This window comes from Conger conger, chromosome 13, assembly GCF_963514075.1.
Source record: "Conger conger chromosome 13, fConCon1.1, whole genome shotgun sequence".
Taxonomy (NCBI): domain Eukaryota; kingdom Metazoa; phylum Chordata; class Actinopteri; order Anguilliformes; family Congridae; genus Conger; species Conger conger.
In genome coordinates this window covers 5684261-5710162 of record NC_083772.1, presented here as the reverse complement: position 1 = coordinate 5710162, position 25902 = coordinate 5684261, and the positions used below count along the sequence as shown (strand labels likewise).

Genomic DNA, 25902 nt, shown 5'->3' with positions numbered 1-25902 from the left:
CTAAATTGGAGAATCAGAAAATAAATAAAATAATATACACTCAGTGAGCACTTTATTAGGCATTTATTAGACTTATTTTCTAGACTTCTACTGCTGTAGCCTATCCACTTAGAGTTATGATGTGTTGTTTGTTCAGAGATGCCCTTCTGCATACCACTGTTGTAATGTGTGGTTATTTGTGTTACTGTCACCTTCCTGTCAGCTCAGACCAGTCTGGCTATTCTCCTCTGATGTCTCTCATTAACATGGCATTTCTGTCTGCAGAACTGATGCTCACTGGTCTGCTCTTTTTTTTTTTTTTTTTGCACCATTCTTTGCAAACTCTTGAAACAAGTGTGTGTGAAAATCCCAGGAGATCAGCAGGTTCTGAGATACTGAAACCCTGTCTGCCACCAACAATCATTCCATGGTCAAAGTAACTTTGACCATGGAATGTCTGAGTCTGAATGTTTATGAGCCAGAGTCACTCCCCTGTCTGCGTGCTCCACTATTCGGGTGTCTACGGTAGTTCCGGGGTTCAACCTTCCTCCCAATCTTGCATTCCTTACTTCCTGCATTCTCTCCATTTCATGTTTGTAGATAGCACTAATATACTAATCCCAACTAACATAGAATTGGTACAATACTAATTATACTAACACACTAAAATGCTTGTCAAACTAACAAACTAACTATCACTAGTTTTGGGTATGTGTAATTGAAATCACGTAAATAACTTACTAACGCATCTCCAGTTTAAATTCTGTTCTGTAACTCCACCTCCCTATTCTATCACTGATTACTTGCTCAGTTTCAGCAAAGTGTTCGCACCTGTCTCTACTTATCACTACATCTCCTGATTCTGTGCAATTGTCTACTCCCTTGTCCAGAGCCGTTTGTATTTCCTTACACTTGTTAAATGTCAATAGCGCCTAACCATCCCACTAGCTGTGCCAATATTCACGATATACCACGGGTTCTTGTTCCATAACGCTTTCATACAACGGTTACCACATTTATCTTTCAAAAATTCACAAAAGAAAGACAATTTTTGTGGAACTACTGAACAGTTTCTTGGTTGCTAAGCAGCGGTATGGCTAAATGATGATAACGTTAGGTTAGGTTAATTTTGGGTACAAATTAGATAACAGTGATCTACAAATGCGGAGTAATATTAAATGATTTCTGAACATTCCATTTAGCGTGTATTGTGGATATTGGCTCAGCTGGGACACAAACTGACCATTAGAGACAATGGACCGGTCCTATCCGTTGTATAAAGCCTGGTTTAATAATGGCTGTCTGCATATACTAAGTACATCAGACTCAACAGTATCAGAATGACTCGTTTGCTGTGACAGTTATGACTGTTTAAAATACCTCAGCTGCAGTGTGTGATGAGTATGTTTGATGATTTAGGAAAGGCTACTCTGTGTTTCAGATCACTGTGTGGACTTCTCCAATCAAAACCTCATTGCAAACTGGACCAAACAGCCCAACAACTCCTCTTCTGCAGCCACCGAGTTTTGGGAGTAAGTGTGCTGGCTGACATCAACTCTCGAGAAGGGGCACACCTCAAGGGCCGATCCCTTTCAGGATTTTGTGCCAAATTCTGCTGTTCATTATTTAATTAACTAAATAATGTATTGATCAGATATTTGCAAACGTACCAGTTACAGCTTCAGACTGCAAGTGTATCCAAAAGATTATACTGTGCTCAAGTACAGAAGTGAACCAACATCATTTATAGAGCTGTCAGAAAAAGAAATTAAGGTAATTGCTTAGAACAAAAACCAGCTCACAGACCGACCCTCCAGGAGAGGAGTTTTGTACCCCTGCACTAGAGACTGTTGTCCGTGAAAATCCCAGGAGATCAACAGCTTCTGTGATACTCAAACCACCCTGTCAGGCACCAACAATCATTCCACAGTCAAAGTCACATTTCTTCCCCATTCTGACATTTGGACTGAACAACAGATTAATATTTAATAATAACTTAATATTTAATCAGCCAATCATGCATTTAGTTGCTGCCACATGATTGGCTGATTAAATATTTGCATTAACAATCTGGTGTACAGGTCTATCTAATAAAGTGATCACTGAGTGTATATTCCATGTATGCCATGTACTTACTCTGTTATACATAGCACTTGCTCTCATCCATTTCCAGATATTCCCCTAATGAAAAAAATAGCTCAAGCTAGGTTTTGAAACCGCTGGTAGCTGGTTGAGCAATTCAGACCACATCTGTAGTTAACATGGTTTGACCAGCTCAAGATGTTTTGAAACAGCTGGTAGCTGGTCATTTCAAACTGGTCATAGCATTTACACCAGGGTCATCACGCATTAACGGTGTCATATGAGTTTAGTCAGACAACATAGAGACTGTAGACTGTTATATATATATATAGCAAAGACATGTACTGGATCTACTTTGTGGATGAAAGATATTTACTCTAATATACGCGTATATATTTTTATTAAGTGAAAACCTAAACTTGACGTTTGTGCCCTGTCTCCCCCTGAAACACGCCGATCAGAAAGATGATAATTGCCATGGCTAAAATATATGTCAGAAGCCTAATGTGTTCTCAAAAACGGTTCCATTAGGCGAGTGTAAGGAAGTGCTTTGCGATGTAAACCTATTGCAGTCTTTTCATAGGTTTACAGAACCTATGTAAACCTCAATTTATTAAAATTTTTTAAATTTTGGTAATTTATTATCATTTCAATGTTATTTAAGTATTTTGGAATTCTGGGAATCTTTTTTCATTACTGGAATTTCTGTAAGTTTTGTAATTTTCTACATTGAAAATAATAATTCATTATAAAATTATAATAAAACATTGTTTGTCATTTTTGTCCTTTTTGTAATTTTCTGTAATGTTAGTCTGAGGGTTAGGGTGAGGGTAATGAGTTGAGGCTTAGGGTTAGGTTTTTTTTAGAGAGAATGTTTTATTTCCTAATTTCTTAATATTATTTATTTTAATGAATTTTTGTATTTTGAATTTTTTTTAATAATTTTATACATTTTTCTAATATTCCTATTTTTTCTGATTATTTTTAAATATTTAAATGTTTGAACTTTTTATTTTTGATAATTAATATAAAATATAGTTTAAGTATTCTGGAATTTTGGGAATTTTTAGTATTTTTTTATTTTTTATGCCTTTGATCATTACAATATAATTTATTTTAATGAATTTTTGTATTATGTAATTTTTTTGTACTTTTTGTAATTTTTGTAATATTCATATTTAATTTAATTTAATTATTCTCTTTTTTACATTTTTAAATATTAAAATGTTCTAACTTTTTTTTATTGTTTAAGTATTCTGGAATTTTGGAAATTTTTCTATTTTTTCATTTCGGGAATTTCTGTAAGTTTGTAATTTTCGACATTAAAATCTTTTAAAAAAAAAAATTCCCTTTTTTTTCTAATTTTTGTAATTCATTATAAAATTATAATATAACATTTTTGTAATTTTCTTAATTTTTGTATTTTTTCATTTCTGGATTTTCCTACATTTTAGTCATTTTCTACATTTTTGATAATAAAAATATAATGTTAGTCTGAGGGTTAGGGTGAGGGTAAATAGGGTTTTTTTTATGATAATTTATATGAGTTATAGTTTAAGTACTCTGGAATTTTAGGAATATTTCGATTTTTTTAATTTCTGGAATTTCTGTAAGTTTTGTAATTTTCTACATTGAAAATTTTGGGGAGAATGTTTTATTTCCTAATTCCTTATTATCATTTATTTCAATGAATTTTAGTATTTTGTAATTTTATTATTGTTGTATTATTGTATTATTGTATTATTGTTATGATTTTATTTTTACATTTTTCATAATTCATATAAATTATAGTTTAAGTATTCTGGAATTTGGGCAATTCATTTTTTCATTTCTGGAATTTCTGTAAGTTTTGTAAGTTTTTAGATAAAAAAAGTTTTGTTTTTGTAATTTTCCTATTTTTTGAATAATTTTTGTAATTCATTATAAAATCATAATATAACATCTTTTTCAACAAATTTTCTTCATTTTTGTATATTTTCATTTCTGGATTTTATTTGTCATTTTCTACATTTTTGATAATTAAAATATAATTTTCAGGGTTAGAGTTGGTTGAGGGTTACGGTTAGGGTTAGGGTTTTTTAGGGAGATGTTAGTGTTAGGGTGAGGTGGGATTAGGGTTACGGTTGGGGGTGAGGGTACGGGTTAGGATTATGGTTTTTTTAGGGTTAATTTCGTAATATAAAATTTGTGTCATTTAAATGAATAAATAAAAATCTTAATTTTTTACATGTAATTTTTCTAATTTCTAAATAAATAAAAATTTTTACATTTTTTTGTAATGTTTCTTTCAATTATAATTTAAATGTCATTAATTATTTTGGAATTTTGGGAATTTCTGTAATTTTCATTTCTGGAATTTCTGGAATTTCTGCCATTTTCGTATATTTTTATTTCTGAATTATTTGTCATTTATGTTATTTTCTACATTTTTGATCATTAAAACATAATGTAAGTGTTAGGGTTAGGCTGAGGGTAATGGGGTTTAGGCTTCGGGTTGGGGGAGGGTTTTTTAAGGAGATTTTTTAGGAATTTTCTCCATTCATTATAATTTAAATGTATTTAAGTATTTTGGAATTTCTAATTTCTAATTTAGAATTCTACATTTATTATAATTAAAACGTAATGTTAGGGTTGGGTGAGGTGGGGTTAGGTTTAGGGTTAGGGTGAGGATAAGGGTAAGGGTTAGGGTTAGGTTTTTTTTAGGGTTCATTTCATAACATTACATTTTTGTACATTTTTAAAATGTCTTTATATGTAATTTTTCTAATTTCCAAATGTTTTACTTTTTTGTAATGTTTCTTTAAATTATAATTTAAATGTAATTAACTATTTTGCAATTTTTAGAATTTCTGTAATTTTCATTTCTGTAATTTCTGTCATTTTCGTATATATGAATTTCTGGATAATTTGTCATTCATGTCATTTTCTACATTTTTAATAATTAAAACATAATGTAAGCGTTAGGGTTAGGGTGAGGGTAATAGGGTTAGGGTTGGAGTGAGGGTAAGGATTATGGTTAGGGTTTTTTAGGGAGAATGTTTGCTATTTTCCTCATACACTTTTTTTTCTTTTAGGAATTTTCGCATTTTGTTCATTTTTGCCTCTTTTGTCATTTTATTCATAATTTTTCTCATTTCTAAATTTACATTTTTTGTAATGTTTTTGTATTTATTATAATTTCAATGTATTTAAAGAATTAGGGAAATTTTCAATTTCTGGAATTTTTGTAATTTTTGTAATTTTCTCCATTCGTTATAATTTAAATGTAATGTTAGGGTTGGGTGAGGTGGGGTTAGGTTTGGGGTGAGAGTAAGGGTTAGGTTTTTTTTTGGGTTAATTTCATAACATTACTTTTTTAAATTTTACATTTTTGCTATTTTTGTAATTTCTTTTTATGTAATTTTTCGAATTTTTTTGCTATGTTTTTTTTAATTATAATTTAAATGTAATTGAATAATTTTGGAATTTTTCCATTTCTGGATTTTTCTGTAATTTCTGCATTTCTACATTTCTACATTTTTGATAATTAAAACATAATGTTAGAATATTGAAAGAATTTTTGAATTTTTGAATTTTTGAATTTTTTGGAATTTAAATGTAATTCACTATTTTGTAATTTCTGTAATTTCTGTACATGTTTTCAAATTTTTGTATATGTTCATTTCTTGTCATTTTTGGAATTTCCAAAAAAGGGTAATGGGGTTTCGGCTTACGGTTGGGTGAGAGTAAGGTTTTTTAGGGAGAATGTTTTATTTCCTAATTTTATAATATAATTTTTTTAATGAATTTTTGGGGTCTAAAAAAATATATATATTCTTAATGTTTCTAATTTCTAAATTTTTTATTTATTTTCATTTGAATGTCATTGAAGTATTTTGGATTTTTTGGAATTTTTCTATTTTTCCATTTCATTAATTTTCTAAATTTTTGTCATTTTCTAAATTTTTGATAATTAAAATATAATGTTATCTGGGTGAGGGTGAGGGTGATGGGGTTTAGGGTAAGGGTTGGTTGAGGGTTAGGGTAAGGGTTTTTTTAGGGAGAATGTTTTATTTCCTAATTTTTTTAATCTTTTGAATTTTTGAAAATTTAAGTATTTATTTCATTTGTGAAATTTGTGTAATTTGCTTAATTTGCTTAATTTGCTTAATTTTCTACATTTATTATCATTACAATTTAATGTTAGTGTTATGGTTTGGGTGAGGTGGGGCTAGGGTTAAGGTTTTTTCAGAGTTCATTTTGTAATATAACATTTTTCTAATTAATTTTCTCTGCTTCCCTCCCAGGAGACGTGTGCTGCTGATCTCGGGGGGCATTGACGAGGTGGGCAGTGTGAGGTGGGAGCTGCTCCTGTGCCTCATCACTATGTGGGTCATCTGCTACTTCTGCATCTGGAAGGGAGTGAAGTCTACAGGCAAGGTCTGTCCCTGATTTACTGAGAGAGATAAGTAAAGAATTTCCTTACCCAGGCGACTCTCCGCAGAGTGAGACCATGTAAAACGCTCAACATGTAGCGATAGGTGCAGAACTTAACTCAAATCGCCATGATAAAAGGAAACTCCAGAAGATGCGAAAAAAGCGGTTGAAATATATCAGTCTGGGAATGGTTACATTTCTAAGGCTCTGGCACTTCATCAAACCACAGCCAGAACCATTATCTCCAGATGGAGAAGAATTCCAGACGACTGGCTAGCCTGCTATAATTCCTCCAAGGGCATAGTCTGAACTAACCAGAAAGTCACACGTGATCCCAAAATAACATCAAAAGAACCTCTCTAGCATCAGATATGTCGCTGTTCATGACTCTAAAATAACAAAATTTCTGAGTGTAGCAAGATGGAAACCAGTGCTAACCAAGAGAAACACCAAGGGCCATAATTTCTGGCCAGTGCCTGGCGTGTTGTGAGCTGGCCTGATTGATTCATTAATTTTGTATATTCCAGATAATCCAGAAGCTTCTGGCAATTTCGGAACTCTCAGCATGACAAAATGGGAGGAGAGCCACTGCTCATTACATTACATTATTGGCATTTGGCCAATGTTAAAATTTCAGTATTACACAGCACAAAAAATATTGAAAGGAGGTGTCTCCCAGTTTGCAGGTACATCAGCCTGCTACGTTGCTGTGTCTAGACAGAGAATAAGGTCAGAGAGTATGGAACGGTCAGCAGAAGGGATGAAGAAGGAGAGGGAGACCGCAAAAAGGCCATTGGAGGAGAGGGGGCAGTGGGGGAGTAAGGTGGAGTTCCTCCTGGCAGTGGCAGGGAACATTGTGGGGCTGGGAAATGTGTGGAGGTTCCCATACCTCTGCTACAAGAATGGCGGCGGTGAGTGGGAATATAAATGAGTGAGTAGGAGTGTGAATGATCGGGAGAGTGAATAAGTATGAATAAAAGTGGGTCAATGAATTTGAAGGAGCGTGAGTAAGGATTTGTTTATGTACATAGTTAGTGATTCTGAATGGTATAATTATTATGTACGGTGCTGAAGACCCAAGCGCATTCCTAAAACGTTGTATTTGTTACAGTCCAAGTCCAAAGCCAAGAGATCACAAGACAACAATGCCAAAACGAGATGCAAAAGAAAAGTCGAAAAAAAAGCAGGGGTCAAAAATCCAGAAAATCAGAAGGCAGAGGTACAGAAGGGCCAGGCAAATTCAAAGTTGATGAAAGCAGAAGAATCAAATCCGAAACCTGCAAACAAATAAAAGGGGCTAGGCAAACTCGAAAAAACAGGCAAAGGGTTGTCGTAGAACATAATAAGGTAATGATACAATAACAAGGAGGAAACAAAAATGCGAACTGGGTACACAGAAACTTGTAATACAGACGGCTCCGGATTAGGGAGTGGACATTTGCATAGAGTTAGGAGACGTGATAGTGAGAGGCTGGTGCGAACACTTTGCTGAAACTAAGCAACTAATCAGGGATAGAATAGAGAGGCAGAGTTACAGAGCATTATTAAAACGGGAGATAATGTTAGTAAGTTAGTTACGTGCTAAAATCTAAATGACCCAAAAAAGTGACTGTTAGTTAATTAGTTAGACAGACAGTTAGTCATTCATTCATTCATTATCCTAACCCGCTTATCCTGAACAGGGTCACAGGGGGCTGGAGCCTATCCCAGCATACATTGGGCGAAAGGCAGGAATACACCCTGGACAGGTCGCCAGTCCATAGCAGGGCACAGACACCATTCAGTCACACACTCATACCTACGGTCAATTTAGACTCTCCAATCCACCTAACCTGCATTTCTTTGGACTGTGGGAGGAAACCGGAGTACCCAGAGGAAACCCACACAGACACGGGGAGAACATGCAAACTCCACACAGAGAGGCCCCGGTCGACGGGGATTCGAACCCAGGGCCGCTTTGCTGTGAGGCAGCAGTGCTACCCACTGCACCATCCGTGCCGCCACACATCGACATTTAGTCTGATAATATAATTAGTACTGTACAATATCAATGTTAGTTCTTATTAATACGATTAGTGCTATACAACATGAACGAGTGAAAAAGCAGGAAGTAAGAAAATGCAAGACTGGGAAGGAATCGTTGAAACCCGGAAATCTCCGAAACCACCCGAATAGTGCAGCACGCAGACAGGGGAGTGACTATGGCTCAAAAACATACAGACACAGACATAACAGGGGATAACGAATGCAATGGGCTGTAATGTATCACAATAAACCAGATATGAAATATTCATAAACAACAAGAATAACAATAAACAAACAGACAAAGTACAGGAACATTACAATATTGTCTGTTTGTGTCCATGTTGCTTACCAGGTTGGAGTGCATTATGGAAAACTCCCAACCTGAGCGAAACAGACACTCACACTCAATCTCTGGTTTTGGTCAAATACCTGTTGTGAGATCTTATCTCAAATGTTACCTTTGATTGTGGGTGTATCTGCAGGAGCGTTCCTTGTGCCATATCTGGTTTTTGCGGTGACCTGTGGGATACCCCTGTTCCTGCTGGAGACTGCCATGGGGCAGTACACCCAGGAGGGGGCCATCACCTGCTGGAGGAAACTGTGCCCATTGGCTGAGGGTGAGAGGCCAGAAATCTCTGTGGGCAAATTAATAACAATTGAGATCACTTTGGCTTTACCGACAGGGAGCAATGGAGAGAAGAGGCAAGTTCACCAGCTACAAGCCTGTGATTAAATGACCAGCCCTTTCATTTGAAATCTCCCAGTGTGGCTAGGGGTTCATTTGAATGGTTCTCACATGCAAACCTCACTGGGTATTATATGCATAAAATAAAATACCAAAAACAATTCTGAATGAATGCAGAGTAGTTATTAATTGTGACTCTAGGCTGCTGGAGGGGCTCATCGTGTTACATTACATTACATTATTGGCATTTGGCAGACGCTCTTATCCAGAGCGACGTACGGTTGATTAGACTAAGCAGGAGACCTGTACCTTAACCACTATGCTACAGGCTGGCACTATTTTAAGTGTGTGGAATAGCCCAATGTGGATCAGGTCAATTTCTGTTTCTGGGTGTCCAGCATCCTTGCAGGGCAGCTAATAATTTGCTGTAATGTCTACACTCAGTGAGCAATTTAAAACAGGTGAACCTCTTGACCACGTCTGCATGCTTTTATGCATTTAGTTGCTGCCTCATGATTGGCTGATTAAATATTTGCATTAACAAGCTGGTGTCCAGGTCTACCAAATAAAGTGCTCAGTGAGTGTATATTACCCAAACCAAAGTTCATCTGGGACAATTCATTTATAATGACTGTCATTACAATATTGCTTCTACATCAGAATGTAGCTCTCTGAAGCCAAGAGTTTAACCGCTCTTAGGGAAAGTGGGATAATCACACAGAGAAATAGTCATGAAAAATGACTGACTAAAATGGCTCACTAATCCCTATCCCCTAATCCCTATTAAGTGTTAAGGATTGTATGTAAAGTGGGGCAGTCCCCTTAGCTGCCTGAAATGCCAACACTAGGGCCTTGAATCGGATGCGTGCGGCAATAGGAAGCCAGTGGAGGCCAATGAGGAGCGGGGTAACATGAGCCGACCTGGGCTGACTGGTGATCAGGCGGGCTGCAGCATTCTGGACCAGCTGGAGGGGCTTAATGGCACAAGCTGGGAGACCAGTTAGGAAGGAGTTGCAGTAATCCAGGCGGGAAATGACGAGCGCCTGGACTAGGAGCTGGGTGGCTTTCTCCGTTAGGAGATGACGGATACGGCATATATTGTAGACGAAGAACTTTGCCAATGGCAATTTTTTTTTTCATACACAGTCGCTAGAAAACCACTGACCATTTAGCTTGTTCATAAATCAAGACTTCTGTAGAGGTTCTGCTTTTGATATAAAATCAAATTATATCACTTAATGCCCAAGAACAAGCATCAGTTCACTTAGAAGATTACTATTTGAACTTTTGACCAATAGACATGGTAGATGGCGAATTGTAAGTCATGTCAACTATAAGAAGACGCTAGCTAGGAAACTGTGCCACTTACTGTAGTGGAGGAACTGCTTAATGTATATTAAAGTTAAAAAAAAACTTTGTAAACATTAATCATGGTTAACTTTCACCTTTCTAGTAGCCATGGTGGCGGCAGGGATGGTGCAGTGGGTAGCACTGCCGCTTCACAGCAAGGAGGTCCTGGGCTCGAATCCCCGTCGGCCGGGGCCTCTCTGTGCGGAGTTTGCATGTTCTCCCCGTGTTTGAGTGGGTTTCCTCCGGGTACTCCGGTTTCCTCCCACAGTCCAAAGACATGCACGTTAGGCTGATTGGAGAGTCTAAATTGCCCATAGGTATGAGTGTATGAGTGTGTGAGTGAATGGTGTGTGTGCCCTGCGATGGACTGGCGACCTGTCCAGGGTGTATTCCTGCTTTTCGCCCAATTTATGCTGGGATAGGCTCCAGCCCCCCTGCGACCCTATTCAGGATAAGCGGGTTAAGATAATGGATGGATGGATAGTAGCCATGGTTGCTTGCTAGACATTGTGGGACATTTTTAGTGCCCTAAAATGTATGCCAATTTTGATTTAAGAATTTGGACACTAGACCAAGTTGGCTGATGACCAAAATAGTACACAAAACAGCTCAAGCTAGGTTTTGAAACAGCTGGTGGCTGGCATTTCAAGCTGGTCATAGCTAGATTTTACACCAGGGAGTATATAGGAAATAGGGAGCAATTTTGGAGAAGAAACCACAGCCGGCATTCATAACCAGAAACTACACAAAGCAGCTTTCAAACCAACAACTGCTATTGCCAGCTGCTAAGTGAATGTATGTGTATGTATGTGTGTTTCAGGGGTTGGCTATGGAGGTCAGCTGATCAAGCTTTACAGCTGCATGTCTTACATCATCATCCTGGCCTGGGCCCTCTTCTACCTCTACTTCTCCTTCAGCTCTGAGCTGCCCTGGGCCAGCTGCTCCAACACCTGGAACTCAGGTAAAGTATGACATGTTGTGTAACACTGGGCTGGCTATAATAACAGCTGAAATACAGGCAACATATTCTTTAGCTAAAATCCATGGTAGATAAAGGTACAAAGTCTGTCTCTAAGCTACATTGAGCTGGTTATAATACTCATAACCCCAATTTTAGTTGTGTACCACAGTCGCACAGTCCTTCAGAGTGACAGGAAAAATATAATGTACAGCAAATTCAGATCAATGAAACATGAGAGACATCTTATTGTAATTACAATGCATGCCTGTTATGGCCCAAGAATCCCTCGCATTATAATTACTGGGAGTTGGAATGGCCGAACATAAAAAATTGCCATTAAAGGCATCAAGAAACAACAGAGTTGGGAATAGACATCACAATAATTGAATTTACTGACAGATAAAGTTATGTGGGCAGCCTGTAATACACCAGGCTGACAGCCTGTAATACTAAGGGCGGCCTGTAGTGTAGTGGTTAAGGTAAATGACAGGGACACGCAAGGTCGGTGGTTCTAATCCCGGTGTAGCCACAATAAGATCTGCACAGCCGTTGGGCCCTTGAGCAAGGCCCTTAATCCTGCATTGCTCCAGGGGAGGACTGTCTCCTGCTTAGTCTAATCAACTGTACGTCGCTCTGGATAAGAGCGTCTGCCAAATGCCAATAATGTAATGTAATGTCATATGTATCAGCAAACCAGACTAAATCGTGTCATAATGACTTTCATGACTGTTTAAGGTTCTGTTCAACTAAAACATTTTTAGTCAAATCCAACTTTTCTGTTTACTGCTGCGAATCATCCTTCAAATATTAAACTTTCAGGATAATACCACCTTTTGAATGATTACGCCATGTGTATGGTGAAATGAGTATAATTATTTACCATTCCTACCGTTGAGTCGATTTTTTCAAAAGCAGATTTTGGACTCTATTACAGGACTCAAGAACCATTTTTCTCAGTGCATAGTAGTCCTATCATCATGGAACTTTGCAAACCTTTCTCATTTCTCATTTAGAATGTGAAATAATGATAACAACATCTTACTTGGTTCAGATTATAGACTGCTACAAAAATGTTCACAAGTATGCAAATGAGCTAATTTACATCATTATAACTGAAGTATGTACCTCTGAAATGATCTGGAAGTTACTGTCTCCTCATTTTGCAATTGTTTAAAATAAATATCACTGATGAATTATTGCATTTGACCCTGTAAACCGATGTTGTGCAGACAAACTGTAGAATAACATAACATAACATAATGGCAAGAACAGGCCATTCAGCCTGATCGCCTTTTCCTACCCCTGAGTGTGCCTGAATAGAATCGAACATCATAGCACATTGACCACTCGCTGGGCCTCATTTATCAATATTTTCGGAAATCTGTGTGCAAATGTATGTGTGATCGGAAACAAACTAAAAATCTGCGCGGGATTCATGAAACAGGAACTCCTGACATCTTCTATGCCATGATGTTTTCTTATAATAAACTTAAACTTGAACTCGACGTTATTGTCCGTAGTTTATTCTGTTCAAAGATGAATGAGGAAATAAAGCTGATTGTCCTGGTGGAGACACATAAAGCGATGTGCCAAAACTGACGAAGATCCCCGATCAAAATGTTGTCTACAATAAAGGTGTGTAAGGAACATATCAGTGTGCAGGCTTCCTTCTTTTCATCCAAACTAACATCTAAATATTAGTAATTGGCCTACATTTGTTTATATAGGCTACATAAACTACGTATATGCCACATAGGACTGGAATAAAACAGTGCAAAATGTGGAACAGGTAAAACAAAAATGGTTTGACATAAAACTGGAGGCATATAATTAAATGAGAGACATTACTGTCTGGGATTATCAAGGAGCGATATATTTTCACTACTCTGTGCCAGTCCACAAGAAGCTGAGGACGGAAAGCACCTGACCATTTTCTGGAAGTAAGCCATGCTTTAATTATTAAAGCAATACATTTAAACGTAATGTAAACAGAGTCTAATGCTGCCTTCACGTCATATCGGATTGACCGAATAGACAGTAGTCGTGAGCGTGAGGTAGAGGTTCAGAGAGGGGGTTCCAAGCGGCCTGTGGAGGCTGAACGAAGAGGTCTGGCAGGGGTTTAGGGTCTGATGATTTTTTGTAGGTAAGCCAAGGAAGACCCCTTAGCTGCTTGGAAGGCTAGCACCAATGTTTTGAATTTGATGCGAGCCATGACAGGCAGCCAGTGGAGGGAAGTAACCAGGGGGGTGACGTGTGAGTATTTGGGAAGGTTGAAGACCAGACGAGCTGCTGCATTCTGGATAAGTTGGAGGGGTCTGATGGTGGACGCTGGGAGTCCAGCCAAGAGGGAATTGCAGTAGTCCAGGCGGGACAGAACCATCGCTTGGACCAGGAGCTGGGTCGAGTAGGGGGTGAGAAAGGGGCGGATTCTCCGTATGTTGTATAGGAAGAACCTGCATGACCGGGTCACCGCTGCAATGTTCTCGGAAAGTGACAGTCTGCTGTCCATCACCACGCCAAGGTTCCTTGCACTGGGTGATGGCGTGAGTGTGGTATCCCCAAGGGAAATGGAGAGATCCAGGTGGGGAGAGGTATTAGCAGGGATGAATATCATTTCAGTCTTGCCTGGGTTGAGCTTTATATAGTGGTTGTCCATCCAGCTCTGGATGTCACTCAGGCAAGCATGGCCCACATGCCATGCCACTTCTATACCATGATGTTTGAACGAGAACTCGCCTTTAGTGTTCATTGTTTCTTCTGCGAGCCTTACCAATTGACTTGGTATTTGAATATGCGCTTTTTCCGAAGTAGGCTACACCATGCCCCAAATCTTCTAATAGGCCAAAGTAATGGATAGAGAGGCCAGACGGCCTAAGCAGGCAACGCCCTATTTATAGCAAACTTTTTACGTGTTTTATTGAATTTATATTATACCCCACTTAACCAATAATTAATCAGGTTTACTGGAATGAAACATCGCCCATTTTCATGTTGAATTCTGTTGCGTTTTTGTATGATATGAATAATTACAACATTCAGTTGGCTTATTAAAATAATTTTGCCTCTCAAAATCAAAATAAAATACAAACGAATGAATGAATAAACGCACAAAGCACTCTTTACAATCGTGCGCTTTCATTTCCGCTTTCATTTTTTCTTCTCTAAATCCCACATTATTTGTGGAAATGCATTTCCGATGGATTTACTGTGAATTTCGTTCGGCCAATTTCCATTTGTGCCCTCTCGTTCTGCTAACCGAACTCAACCAGAAGAATCCCCTATAATTCACTTTGTTAATCCCTTTAATGAATTTAAATGCCTCAATCAAATCCCCCTTAAACCTCCTTTTACTAAACTTAAAGAGATTAAGCATCCTAAGTCTATCCTCGTAACTCTTATCTTTTATACTTGGAATAAACAAATTACCTTGTGCTCGAGCCATTGTAGTATGAAAAACGGTCTGTCAAAGCATGGTACTAAATGGTATGTCCAGTTAAAAGAAAGCCCATAGTATAGCTAACTGTAACCACTCTTCAGTATGGGAGATTAGGTATGGAACCTTCAAATTGCCTGCAGTGGTGAGCATTGAGTCTGTTTTGATGATTTAGGAAAGGTTACTCTCTGTGCTTCAGATCACTGTGTGGACTTCTCCAATCAAAACCTCACTGCAAACTGGACCAACAACTCATCTTCTGCAGCCATCGAGTTTTGGGAGTAAGTCTGCAGACTGACTTCTGTAGGGCTGCACCTCCTACAGCATTCGGGGTTATAGAACTGGGAAACCAGAGATTGTGGGTTCAAATCAAAGGTACTTAGCCTGAATTGCTTCTGAAAATATCCAGTTGTGTAAATGTCTGTAAATTGTATGAATTGTTCTGGATAATATTGTCTGCTAAGATTAATAAATTAGGTGATGTGTAAGGGTATAGTTTGCAAGTATATGTGCGGATGGAGCACATTGGCCTAGTTTCATCTTTTCACATTTATGCTTGCACAATAATAACTGCTTTCTGTCCTTCATTTTCTTGTTCCTTCTTTCTTTCCCTCTCTTCCCCCCTCCCAGGAGACGTGTGCTGCTGATCTCGGGGGGCATTGAGGAGGTGGGCAGCGTGAGGTGGGAGCTGCTCCTGTGCCTCATCACTATGTGGGTCATCTGCTACTTCTGCATCTGGAAGGGGGTGAAGTCTACAGGCAAGGTCTGTCCCGGATTTACTGACAGATAAAAGTAAAGAATTTCCTTAAACAAGGTCCCTCTCAGAAGATTGAGACCAACTAAGTAAAAGGCTTAACACGTAGTGACAGGTGTGGAATTTAACAGACTCAAACAGGGACATACAGTATCAACCAGACTGACATTTTGTATTTATTTTTTCATACTTTTTTATGAATTTATTTATAATATTTCTCCATAGAAATGAACCAGCATTTCTCTCTCTCTTTCTCTCTCTCTTCCATCAGGCAGTTTATTTCACAGCTACATTCCCATACCTGATGCTTTTGGTGTTGTTGATACGAGGGCTAACTCTACCTGGAGCTCTGCAGGGGGTGGAGTTCTACCTGTACCCTGACCCCTCCCGCCTGGCAGACCCACAGGTAAGTACTCCATAACACCAGCTGCACCCCATCACCTTGTCACAGTAAAATGTCTCTTTCCTAATTTCACCCAGCCAGGGAACAAATGAATTTGTTAAGCAACATCCAATATGTTAAACGTTTGTGATGTCACTGCAGGTGTGGATGGAGGCAGGATCTCAGATCTTCTTCTCCTACAGTGTTGGAGTGGGTACTCTGACTGTGCTGGGTAGCTACAACACCTATAACAACAACTGCTACAAGTAAGGCCCAAGCTTCGGGCAGAAACGCAGAGGAAAACAGTCAGGTTCTTAACCATAAATATGCAGCTCTGTCTAGTGTAATACTCAGATACCAACACACATCCTGCATGCCACTTAGCAGTGAACACTTAATTTCCTTCACCTTGGAAGAAACTAAATGCATAAATGAGGGCTGGTCAGAGAATGTTTAGCCTCCTGATGGTGTTTCTACAGGGACAGTTTATGGCTGTGTCTGCTGAACAGTGGGACCAGCCTGGTGGCAGGATTTGTGGTCTTTTCTGTGCTGGGGTTCATGGCACATGAGCAGGGTGTCCCCATCGCAGAAGTGGCAGAATCAGGTACTTTGTGCAGTATGTCAAAACAAATTATGAAGATGTAACAAATATATAAAAATACAACAAAACGAGCTGCTGGTTGGATGATTCGGGTGAAGTTCCACACTGGGGTGCATGACTGAGCCTCATGGCTTTGCATTGAATCCAGGTCGTGACCCGTGTCGACTGTGCCCGGTAGTTGCACAGGGTGACACACAGTTGGCTCCCGCATTTCCCAGGGGATGAGCGGGGTCCATCGGGGAGGGATCCACAGTTAATCACTCTTGGCTAAGCCCCGCCGGTCGCTTGTATGACTGCAGGTGTCATGGATGTCCCAGCTCTCCCAAATCCACACGGTGCCTTCTGCACGCAATGCGGCTGACAGTTGTGTATTCCAGATTTGGGTGAGCATTTGGTACAGCCCCAAGCTGGGTGGCAAAATATACGATGTGCTCCATAACACATATCTTAATTACTACCAATTTTTAATAATGCATGATGATAGAAGTAGTCCGGTTTAATTTCCTTGTTCAAGACTACAGGCCATATGAAAGAATATTGCATGATACTAATCATATCCACAATTCCAGATCTCACACAAAGCACACATCTCAGTCTCTTCCTGACCTTATTTTCCTATATCTGCTCTTGTCATTTCCCGTTCTGTCCAACAGGGGGGGATGTATGTGTTCCAGCTCTTCGAGTACTATGCCTGTAATGGGGCCTGTATGTTCTTCCTGTGTGTGTTTGAAGTTCTGCCCATGGGCTGGCTGTTTGGTGAGTGCAGGACTTTGCTCAATGGATTTAGGAAGATAGCTCGCTGTATTAACACATTACTGCGCAAACAACAAACAGTACCTTTCCAATCCAACACTGTATGGAAATAAAAAAGAAAATAATGGCACCAAATGGGAATGGGTTATGAACAAGAACCGATACAGAGTACTCGTAATGTACAGATGATGATAATGAAAATAGTTGCCTATCTAAAATTACTTTTTTTTAAATATATGAAATTTATGAAATTCTAAATATGTACATCATGGCAGAGAAATGCATAGCCTACTTAAAAAATTAAGACCATGATTAAAATTTTTTTTACCTTGGCCTGTCAATAGCCAATAAGAAAAAAGTGTTGACACTTAGATGGCAGGCCCAGTTCTACAGGGGGTGCAAAAAATCCTTAGATTATTATTTTGCACCCTCAGTTGAATATTGTAATAACGCTTTAAAAAGCGCTACAAATGTTCAGCAATGGAGCTCATATTATATGCAGCAGGCAGAATTACGTGATGGCATTACATTTGGTGACAATTTTGACCTATGGGGGCCGCAAAGTTACGGTCAGTTAGACTATGTTGCAAACCTTTTTAAAATGTTATCAGAAGAATTAATTATGACTTTGTTCGTTATAAAGAAATGAATAAATAAATAAATAGCAATCCTACAACTTAGCAAAGTACTTATTATCGTAGGTGTATGAAAATGAATAAAAACATTTAGGAAAGTAACCCGGGAACATGAATATTGTTTTACTCTCATAATAATATTGAGCGTAAAACCAAGCGTTGTGCTTTAAGCCAGAGAGCCATGTGAATAACAAAGGAAAATGCAATTTTCCATTCCCTGGTATTTCAGCTTATTTTGTTCCTCAGTTGAGTTTCCCTTTATACACAACACTACACTTGTTTGCCCTGGAGCAGGGGCGGAGCGGATGGATGTGATCGAGGACATGACCGGGGAACGGCCCAGCCTCATCTTTAAGCTCTGCTGGCTCTACTTCACCCCACTGGTGACCCTGGTGAGTTTGACTCACCCCCACTGTGGGATGTCCAGAGACAGAGCATCTGCCTGACTCACTTATTACAGGACAACCTCATCATTGCACAACTCAAGCATGTTGCATTTAAGATTTAATAAAACTGCAAATTTTAGTCACATTAATTTGCATGAATGAGAATAGCAGAACTTGTACTCACAAACAAGATGTGTTGTGCATAGGAAAGCTAACATTCACATGTGTAAAGAAAATGTCATATGTAAACTGGGCATTTGTAAACAGATTATAGGTTACGTTTTCCTGCTCTCATCTTAAAAGTGGGATTATTATTATAGTTTGTACATGCAGGCTACTCCATTTAGTCCTCCAGTCTGCGAGTGCAGGGCAGACCGGAAATTTGAATTCCTGTGAACTCTGGAGAGGCTAAGGCTGCCGACTTGTATAATTGAAGGGGCCCCATGCTGAGTCTGAATGCACAGCATGTCAAACTTGTTTGTGGATGGGTTATGACAGTAGATGATCAATAAGTAAAAATTAAAGGTCTAGGAAATAATAAACTGGTCACTGAGTGTTTTTGACTGCATAACTGTGTGACCCAGTTTCAATAACTGAACTCAATTTCATGTTATTTCTACTTCTATGACACAATGGCAGTATGTTTGTAACATGTATTAAACCTTCCACTCTTCCTCCTCTCCCGTAGGGATCCTTCATCTTCTCTCTGGTGAAGTACCAGCCCCTGACCTTTAACCGCTGGTATGTGTATCCAGACTGGGCGTACGTGCTGGGCTGGCTGCTGGCCCTCTCCTCTGTTGTACTGGTGCCGGGGTGGAGTCTGGTCAAGCTCTCCATCAGCACTGGCACTCTCAGACAGGTGAGGCCTGGATCCCTTGTCTCCACAGCTGTGCAGAAAGCTAGCCTTGTTTTTACTGTCCCACCCCCTTACCCAGGGTGTTTTACCGAATTGCACACAAACACACACATATACACACACACACACACACACACACACACTCACAACATCAGTAGATATGCAATGAGCCAAATTCAAGGCAGGTGGGTGTGGATAGAGCTGTCTGTCCTGTACAATATGTAGTCCGGCCTGTAGCGTAGTGGTTAAGGTAAATGACTGGGACACGCAAGGTCGGTAATTCTAATCCCGGTGTAGCCACAATAAGATCCGCACAGCCGTTGGGCCCTTGAGCAAGGCCCTTAACCCTGCATTGCTCCAGGAGAGGATTGTCTCCTGCTTAGTCTAATCAACTGTACGTCGCTCTGGATAAGAGCGTCTGCCAAATGCCAATAATGTAATGTAATGTAGTGAAAAATAGTGTAGAGTCTGTTTCCATTCTGTAGTCTGTTTCCATTCTTACTCCTACCTAGGCAGCACACTATCAGTCTTATCTACTGACAGCTTATGCTAGAAAAGAAAAGTGTCCATATTTTGTATTTTTTCTTAAATATATGATGAGTATGCTATGTCATTGTTTTGGTTTGGTGCTGAATGGACCTAGAAGCAGATCCAAACAATAGGTGGAAGTATTTTACAGATCAGTGGTATTATTATGTAATAGTAATTACATTTCATATGTATATTTTATAAAACACTTGCTTAGCAAGATCCCTACCATTATTATTTTTCTGCTGACAGAGATGGTCTGATCTGTGTCACCCTGGTGATGACCTCCCCCTGACCCGGAAGCAAATGGCTGAGCGAGCGCTTGCGACTACTGCCACAGAAATGGAAGAGTTGAAGACCAACTAATTAATTTTGCAGATTTGTTTAGTATTTTTTAATGGGTTACATCCTGGTAACACACCTGATTTTGCTTTCCAACACTCAAAGTTCAGTAACACATTTGGAAAGAAAAAAACAAGAAATGAAATTAACCCTTTGCACTCTGATGAGCCCTTTCTCTAAGAGGCATACAATCAGAATAATAAATATAGCTGCAAGCAGCACCTGACAATGTCTCATTGTTGCTAATTACTAATAAACAGCTGCATATTTGTATGTGTATGTGGTTTGCAGAATATAGGCCTATGCATTTTAACAATGCATAAGTATATGCACAATGTTTAAGTACAACAACACAGTCCTGACCCAGCGTGCCTTACCCTGTTCCCAGAGCATCAATGGCAGGTGCTCGTAAAAACTAGATAAGCTCCAATATATTGTACGTCTTTAAGAACTTTAAAATAAAACAAGACACATGTTTGCAGCATGCAATTGAGAAGCACTTTAAAGGCTTGAAAGTAAAGTGATTAGCTACGTGATGCGTAATTACAAGCAATTTAGCTGGCTAACTCACGGAGACTTAAACATTACATACGTTATTTCAGTGTGTTAAGCAATTAAAATGTTGTTTATAAAGTAAATGTTGAGCTTGTTGTGTACTTGCACTTATGGACAAGCTCTTTTACAGTGCTTTGTGAACTCCACCGCTGTTTTCAGCCGGCATTAATTTAACGGAAGTAAGATCCATATAGTTAATCGCAAATGATTATAGGATATAATGACAACAAAAATTTGCGTTTTGGCGACGCAGACTCCCCAATGCACAAGTATAAATGTTCTCCATGGCGTAGGGCCTACGCCGTAGCCTCCGCATAGACTCAACACAGAAGTATAAATCAGGCTTTAATTCTGCAAAGTGTTCGCACCTGTTCTCTATAACTACATTCCTTAAGTCTGTGCGATTGTCTACTCCCTAATCCGGAGCCGTTTGTATTACATGTGAGTCTATGTGAATCCAGTCCCGAGTCTTCGTTCCTCCATTATTATTGTATGATTGCCCTTTCATGTGTCTCGCCTGCTGTCTACTTGTTAGACCGCTCTCACTCCCATACCCATAGGTTGTCTCATTCCCCTGTGTATTTAAACCAGATTTACATGTGGCCAACAGGGCTTCTGAAGTTGAATACCCCTGACCTATGGTTTTAATGTTTTAAATGGCTCTTGAATTGATTGTTTTGATCCCTGTAAATGTAAACAAAAACATAAACAATGGACTGAAATGCCATATATATTTTTGGTCATGATTGCTTGTGGCGTTGCTTGTACAATCTAGGAGGCGCCCGAAGATGCTGATAAAGATAGCCTTGCAAACATGTTCCCTTCAAAATGCTCTTCTTACAATGATAGCGTGTTATTCAGTTTCCCTCCGGGGATCAATAAAGCAATTTCTTTTTCTTTCTATCTATCATTCACCGACAGTAACCTTGCTTACAAAAGTCACGGTAATTTCTGCTGCCCAGGTGGCTTACGTAGGCTGTGTAGGCCTACATGTCATCTTCCTAACTTAACCTTTTATGCTGCGTTCCAGACAACTCGGAAGTCGAACTTCTACTAGGAAAAGTGCAATAGAACGTCACTCAAAGTCAGAATTTCTACTTGTGAACTTGGGGCAAATCCAGCTTCCGCGACTTCACAAGGAGCGGTTGTTTGAACTCACACAACAATGGCAGCACCCATGGAGGCACACATCGTAAACAGCAAACCGTCAACTAAAAGGCAACGCAAAGTTTTTGTTCCTGCATGACATTAAACATGCTGTCATATTGTAAAGCATGTTCTGCGTGTGAATTCACATGAAACAATGTTGCCAATGAGATTAGTAAACTGGTTTGGGCAAATTATTTCTGAAAGTTGCTTTGGATAAAAGCATCAGCCAAATGACAATGTAAATGTTTGGCTGCCAAATTCATCAAGCTCAGGCAGACTTCCAGAGAGTCCCCTCGGGTGCCAACCTCATCGGATTTACCAGTGGGAATAGGGTACGGATGTGACGATATAAAAGACGTCAAGGAAGCAAAGGCAAAAAAATGGGACAGTGGGGACAGTGAAATAATTTTATAACCTGTTCCATAATATGTAGAACCTGAGACAGAGTTACGAAACATTTTAATGTTTGCAAAGACGAGCTGTTACAAAGTAGCTGTAGCACACCTCGTCATATTATAATATTTAAAAAATCAGATCATGTATAGGCTAGACAGCACGAAGCAAAGTTTTTTTATCTGTTTAAATTGCCTGAAATGTAATTCTGTGGTCCTTGTAAGGTATTTTTGGGGCGTCAATTTATGGTAATCATAAGTTCAGGACATGCACTTTTGACAGACAGATGAGGCCTGGATCCCGTGTCTCCACAGCTGTGCAGAAAGGGGTCATTCAAGCAATATCTCTGGGGTTTCTCTTTTTTTAATTAAATGTAATTTTCAATATTGGCATTGTTATTTATGGAGTAGTTACATTTCATATCTCTTCATATCTCTATTTCATATCTCTATATCTCCATTCTCCTCTGACGTTGCGCATCAGGATCCATACCGTTATTATTTTTCTGCCGACAGCGATTGTCTCATCTGTGTCACCCTGATGATGACCTGCCCCTGACCCGGAAGCAAATGGCAGAGCGAGGGAATGCAGTTTCTGCTAGTGTTGAAAGAGAGTTCAGGTGCTTACCAACACAAAAGTGGAAATTGAAGTGTTAAAAGTGTGCATTTGAAAATCATGATCTAGATTACTGATTCTAGAGGGTAGTTCTTCTCAGGTATGGCTTTACAGTAACACAAATAACCAACAGTGGTATGCAGAAGAGCATCTCTGAACACACAACGCATCATAACTTTAAGTGGATAGGCTACAGCAGTAGAAGTCTAATAAATACCTAATAAAGTGCTCGGTATATACCTGTGTATATACCTGTCTGTTTTGTTCATTTGTTGCCAGATTGTAATGTGCTCCTGCCATTCCCTCCAGTATTTTTCCTGTCTCATCTTCTCGTGTCCTGACCCCTTTTGTTTCCGACCACTGCCTTTTGCATTTCCCTTCGTGTTCGTGTTTGACCCACTGTGTTTGGACTCTGTTTGGATTAGCGGCTTGTGCTTTTGGATTTTGCTTCTGTTTATCTGCCTGTTTGGACTGCCTTACTGTTATCAACCTTCTGTCTGTGACCATGACTATGTTTTTCTTTGTTATATCTGTCTGCTTCTTTACCAAACTTCTGCCTCTATTATCGTTTAAGAACTGCCTAGTTGGCTCTATACCTGCTTGCCAGAGTTAATAAAGACTTTGATTGGAACTCCTGTGGGTTCGCGCTGGGTTCATTGTTCTGAAGCCTGATACTTAAATAGTGACCTGGACCGCTGGCAGCAAAACATTTCTAAAAAATCAATGACCCACCTCCATATTTGTGAGTAGGTATGAGGTTATTCTCCTTATATGCATTTTCCTCCTGTAATTCCTACAGTCCTCATTTTGGTAAGGGAGAGAAACAAGGTGTGGGGAATTGACTGATGGAGGGGTTAGAGGATATAGCACAGAGGCACTGATCAAATAAATACATTGGACTAGATTAGGGGCTAGATAAGGTTGTAAATTGGCCTACTACAAGGTGATATACTTCAGTGGGGGTTGACTGTACTGAAATTGGCTCCCATGTTTTCCAACATTCCCTACTTTTTTTAAATAAAGAGTGTAATGTACAAATGTACAACAAAATTATTTCTTCATTACTATCAGTGACTTTCTCAGACTGATTTTTCAGATTTTTCAGATTGATTTTTCTTATCTGAGCAGTGTAGACTGGCATAAGGCAGACCCAGGGAGCTATTCACACCTCTCATTACATAAAAAAGTCCTGTGAGATGACTCAGAATGCACCAGTGATACTGGCCTGTCACAGGCAGACAATCACAAGTTACAGAATAGGTTGATTTATTAAGAGTGTTGTACAGTCAGAACAATGAAATTTGGCCTGACACCTATTCGGTGTTTGCAGAGCAATCCTTTCCTAAGGCTCTGTTTGGGGGATGAACTCAGTTAAGACTCATTCAATGCTGTTAGACAGTCCTGGATCTCTCTGCCTATGTGCCGTCTGGTTGGCTGTGCACTCAATTCCCTATTAAACTGTAATAATAAATGGTGGCAGGTAGGGGAAACACAATCTTTAACTTAATGTTTACTAAACTCCAGAAAATTGGTCATCACCTGCCAGTAGTGCTCTGGCCACTTCACGTCTGCTGCGATTGTACACACCGACAAATGGTCCAAGAAAATCAGTGGGATTCTGTCCCTCCTAAGGTACAAACTGAATTTCATGTCAGCAATAACACAATAACCCACAGCTTTGCTTATTAACCTTAATCTTAACCTTCAATTTCCACGACCCTGTACAAATTCTAACGGAATGGTAACCGATTGTAATAATTTACAACAGTCTTTGTCACTTGGTGAGTGCATTCACTGTAGCACTTGCACAATGGCAGTCAGGTCAGTAACTCAATCAACCTGCTGATCTCCACATTCATATGTGATGGCCCCATTAACAGGATTATGTGTTCCACTTACAAACAAACTCTGTGTGTAATTGTTGGTGCGATTTTTGTCCCGAATGATTTAGTTGCTTTTGGTAATATAGCCCTTCTGGAACAAAGTGAATTGGCAATAGATGTACTTCACCCTGTCTCCACAGTATGCTCCCCCTCTGAACTTTCTTTATCACTTGTCATCATCCACATCTAACAAAGGAGCTGCTGTGTTTACCTGTCTGACCCTCCATCCATCATCATCAGAACTGTATTCTGACTGAATCTGCTCCTCCAATGTCCAAATAATATACACTCAGTGAGCACTTTATTAGGCATTTATTAGACTTATTTTCTAGACTTCTACTGCTGTAGCCTATCCACTTAGAGTTATGATGTGTTGTTTGTTCAGAGATGCCCTTCTGCATACCACTGTTGTAATGTGTGGTTATTTGTGTTACTGTCACCTTCCTGTCAGCTCAGACCAGTCTGGCTATTCTCCTCTGATGTCTCTCATTAACAAGGCATTTCTGTCTGCAGAACTGCTGCTCACTGGTCTGCTCTTTTTTTTTTTTTTTTTGCACCATTCTTTGCAAACTCTTGAAACTAGTGTGTGTGAAAATCCCAGGAGATCAGCAGGTTCTGAGATACTGAAACCCTGTCTGCCACCAACAATCATTCCATGGTCAAAGTAACTTTGACCATGGAATGTCTGAGTCTGAATGTTTATGAGCCAGAGTCACTCCCCTGTCTGCGTGCTCCACTATTCGGGTGTCTACGGTAGTTCCGGGGTTCAACCTTCCTCCCAATCTTGCATTCCTTACTTCCTGCATTCTCTCCATTTCATGTTTGTAGATAGCACTAATATACTAATCCCAACTAACATAGAATTGGTACAATACTAATTATACTAACACACTAAAATGTTTGTCAAACTAACAAACTAACTATCACTAGTGTTGGGTATGTGTAATTGAAATCACGTAAATAACTTACTAACGCATCTCCAGTTTAAATTCTGTTCTGTAACTCCACCTCCCTATTCTATCACTGATTACTTGCTCAGTTTCAGCAAAGTGTTCGCACCTGTCTCTACTTATCACTACATCTCCTGATTCTGTGCAATTGTCTACTCCCTTGTCCAGAGCCGTTTGTATTTCATTTGT

The 25902-nt window shown here is 39.2% G+C and overlaps 1 protein-coding gene across 1 annotated transcript; it reads left to right on the top strand.

Moving 5' to 3' along the window:
* The first annotated feature begins 5757 nt into the window (after positions 1-5757).
* LOC133108238 (sodium- and chloride-dependent GABA transporter 2-like) lies at positions 5758-21780 on the top strand. Its single transcript, XM_061217708.1, has 15 exons — positions 5758-5780; positions 6348-6480; positions 7199-7388; positions 8985-9119; positions 11358-11498; positions 15131-15212; positions 15562-15694; positions 15957-16091; positions 16230-16333; positions 16547-16671; positions 16817-16842; positions 17322-17424; positions 18303-18448; positions 19131-19301; positions 21754-21780. Exons 1-15 carry the CDS (start codon positions 5758-5760, stop codon positions 21778-21780), a joined length of 1674 nt encoding a protein of 557 aa, XP_061073692.1.
* The last annotated feature ends 4122 nt before the right edge of the window (positions 21781-25902 follow it).

Coding starts and splice junctions, on each gene's coding strand:
- LOC133108238 (XM_061217708.1), top strand. CDS start 5,758: ATGGGGTTTCGGCTTACGGTTGG. Junction 7,389..8,984: donor CTGCTACAAGAATGGCGGCG/GTGAGTGGGAAT, acceptor GTGTATCTGCAG/GAGCGTTCCTTGTGCCATAT. Junction 11,499..15,130: donor CTCCAACACCTGGAACTCAG/GTAAAGTATGAC, acceptor TCTGTGCTTCAG/ATCACTGTGTGGACTTCTCC.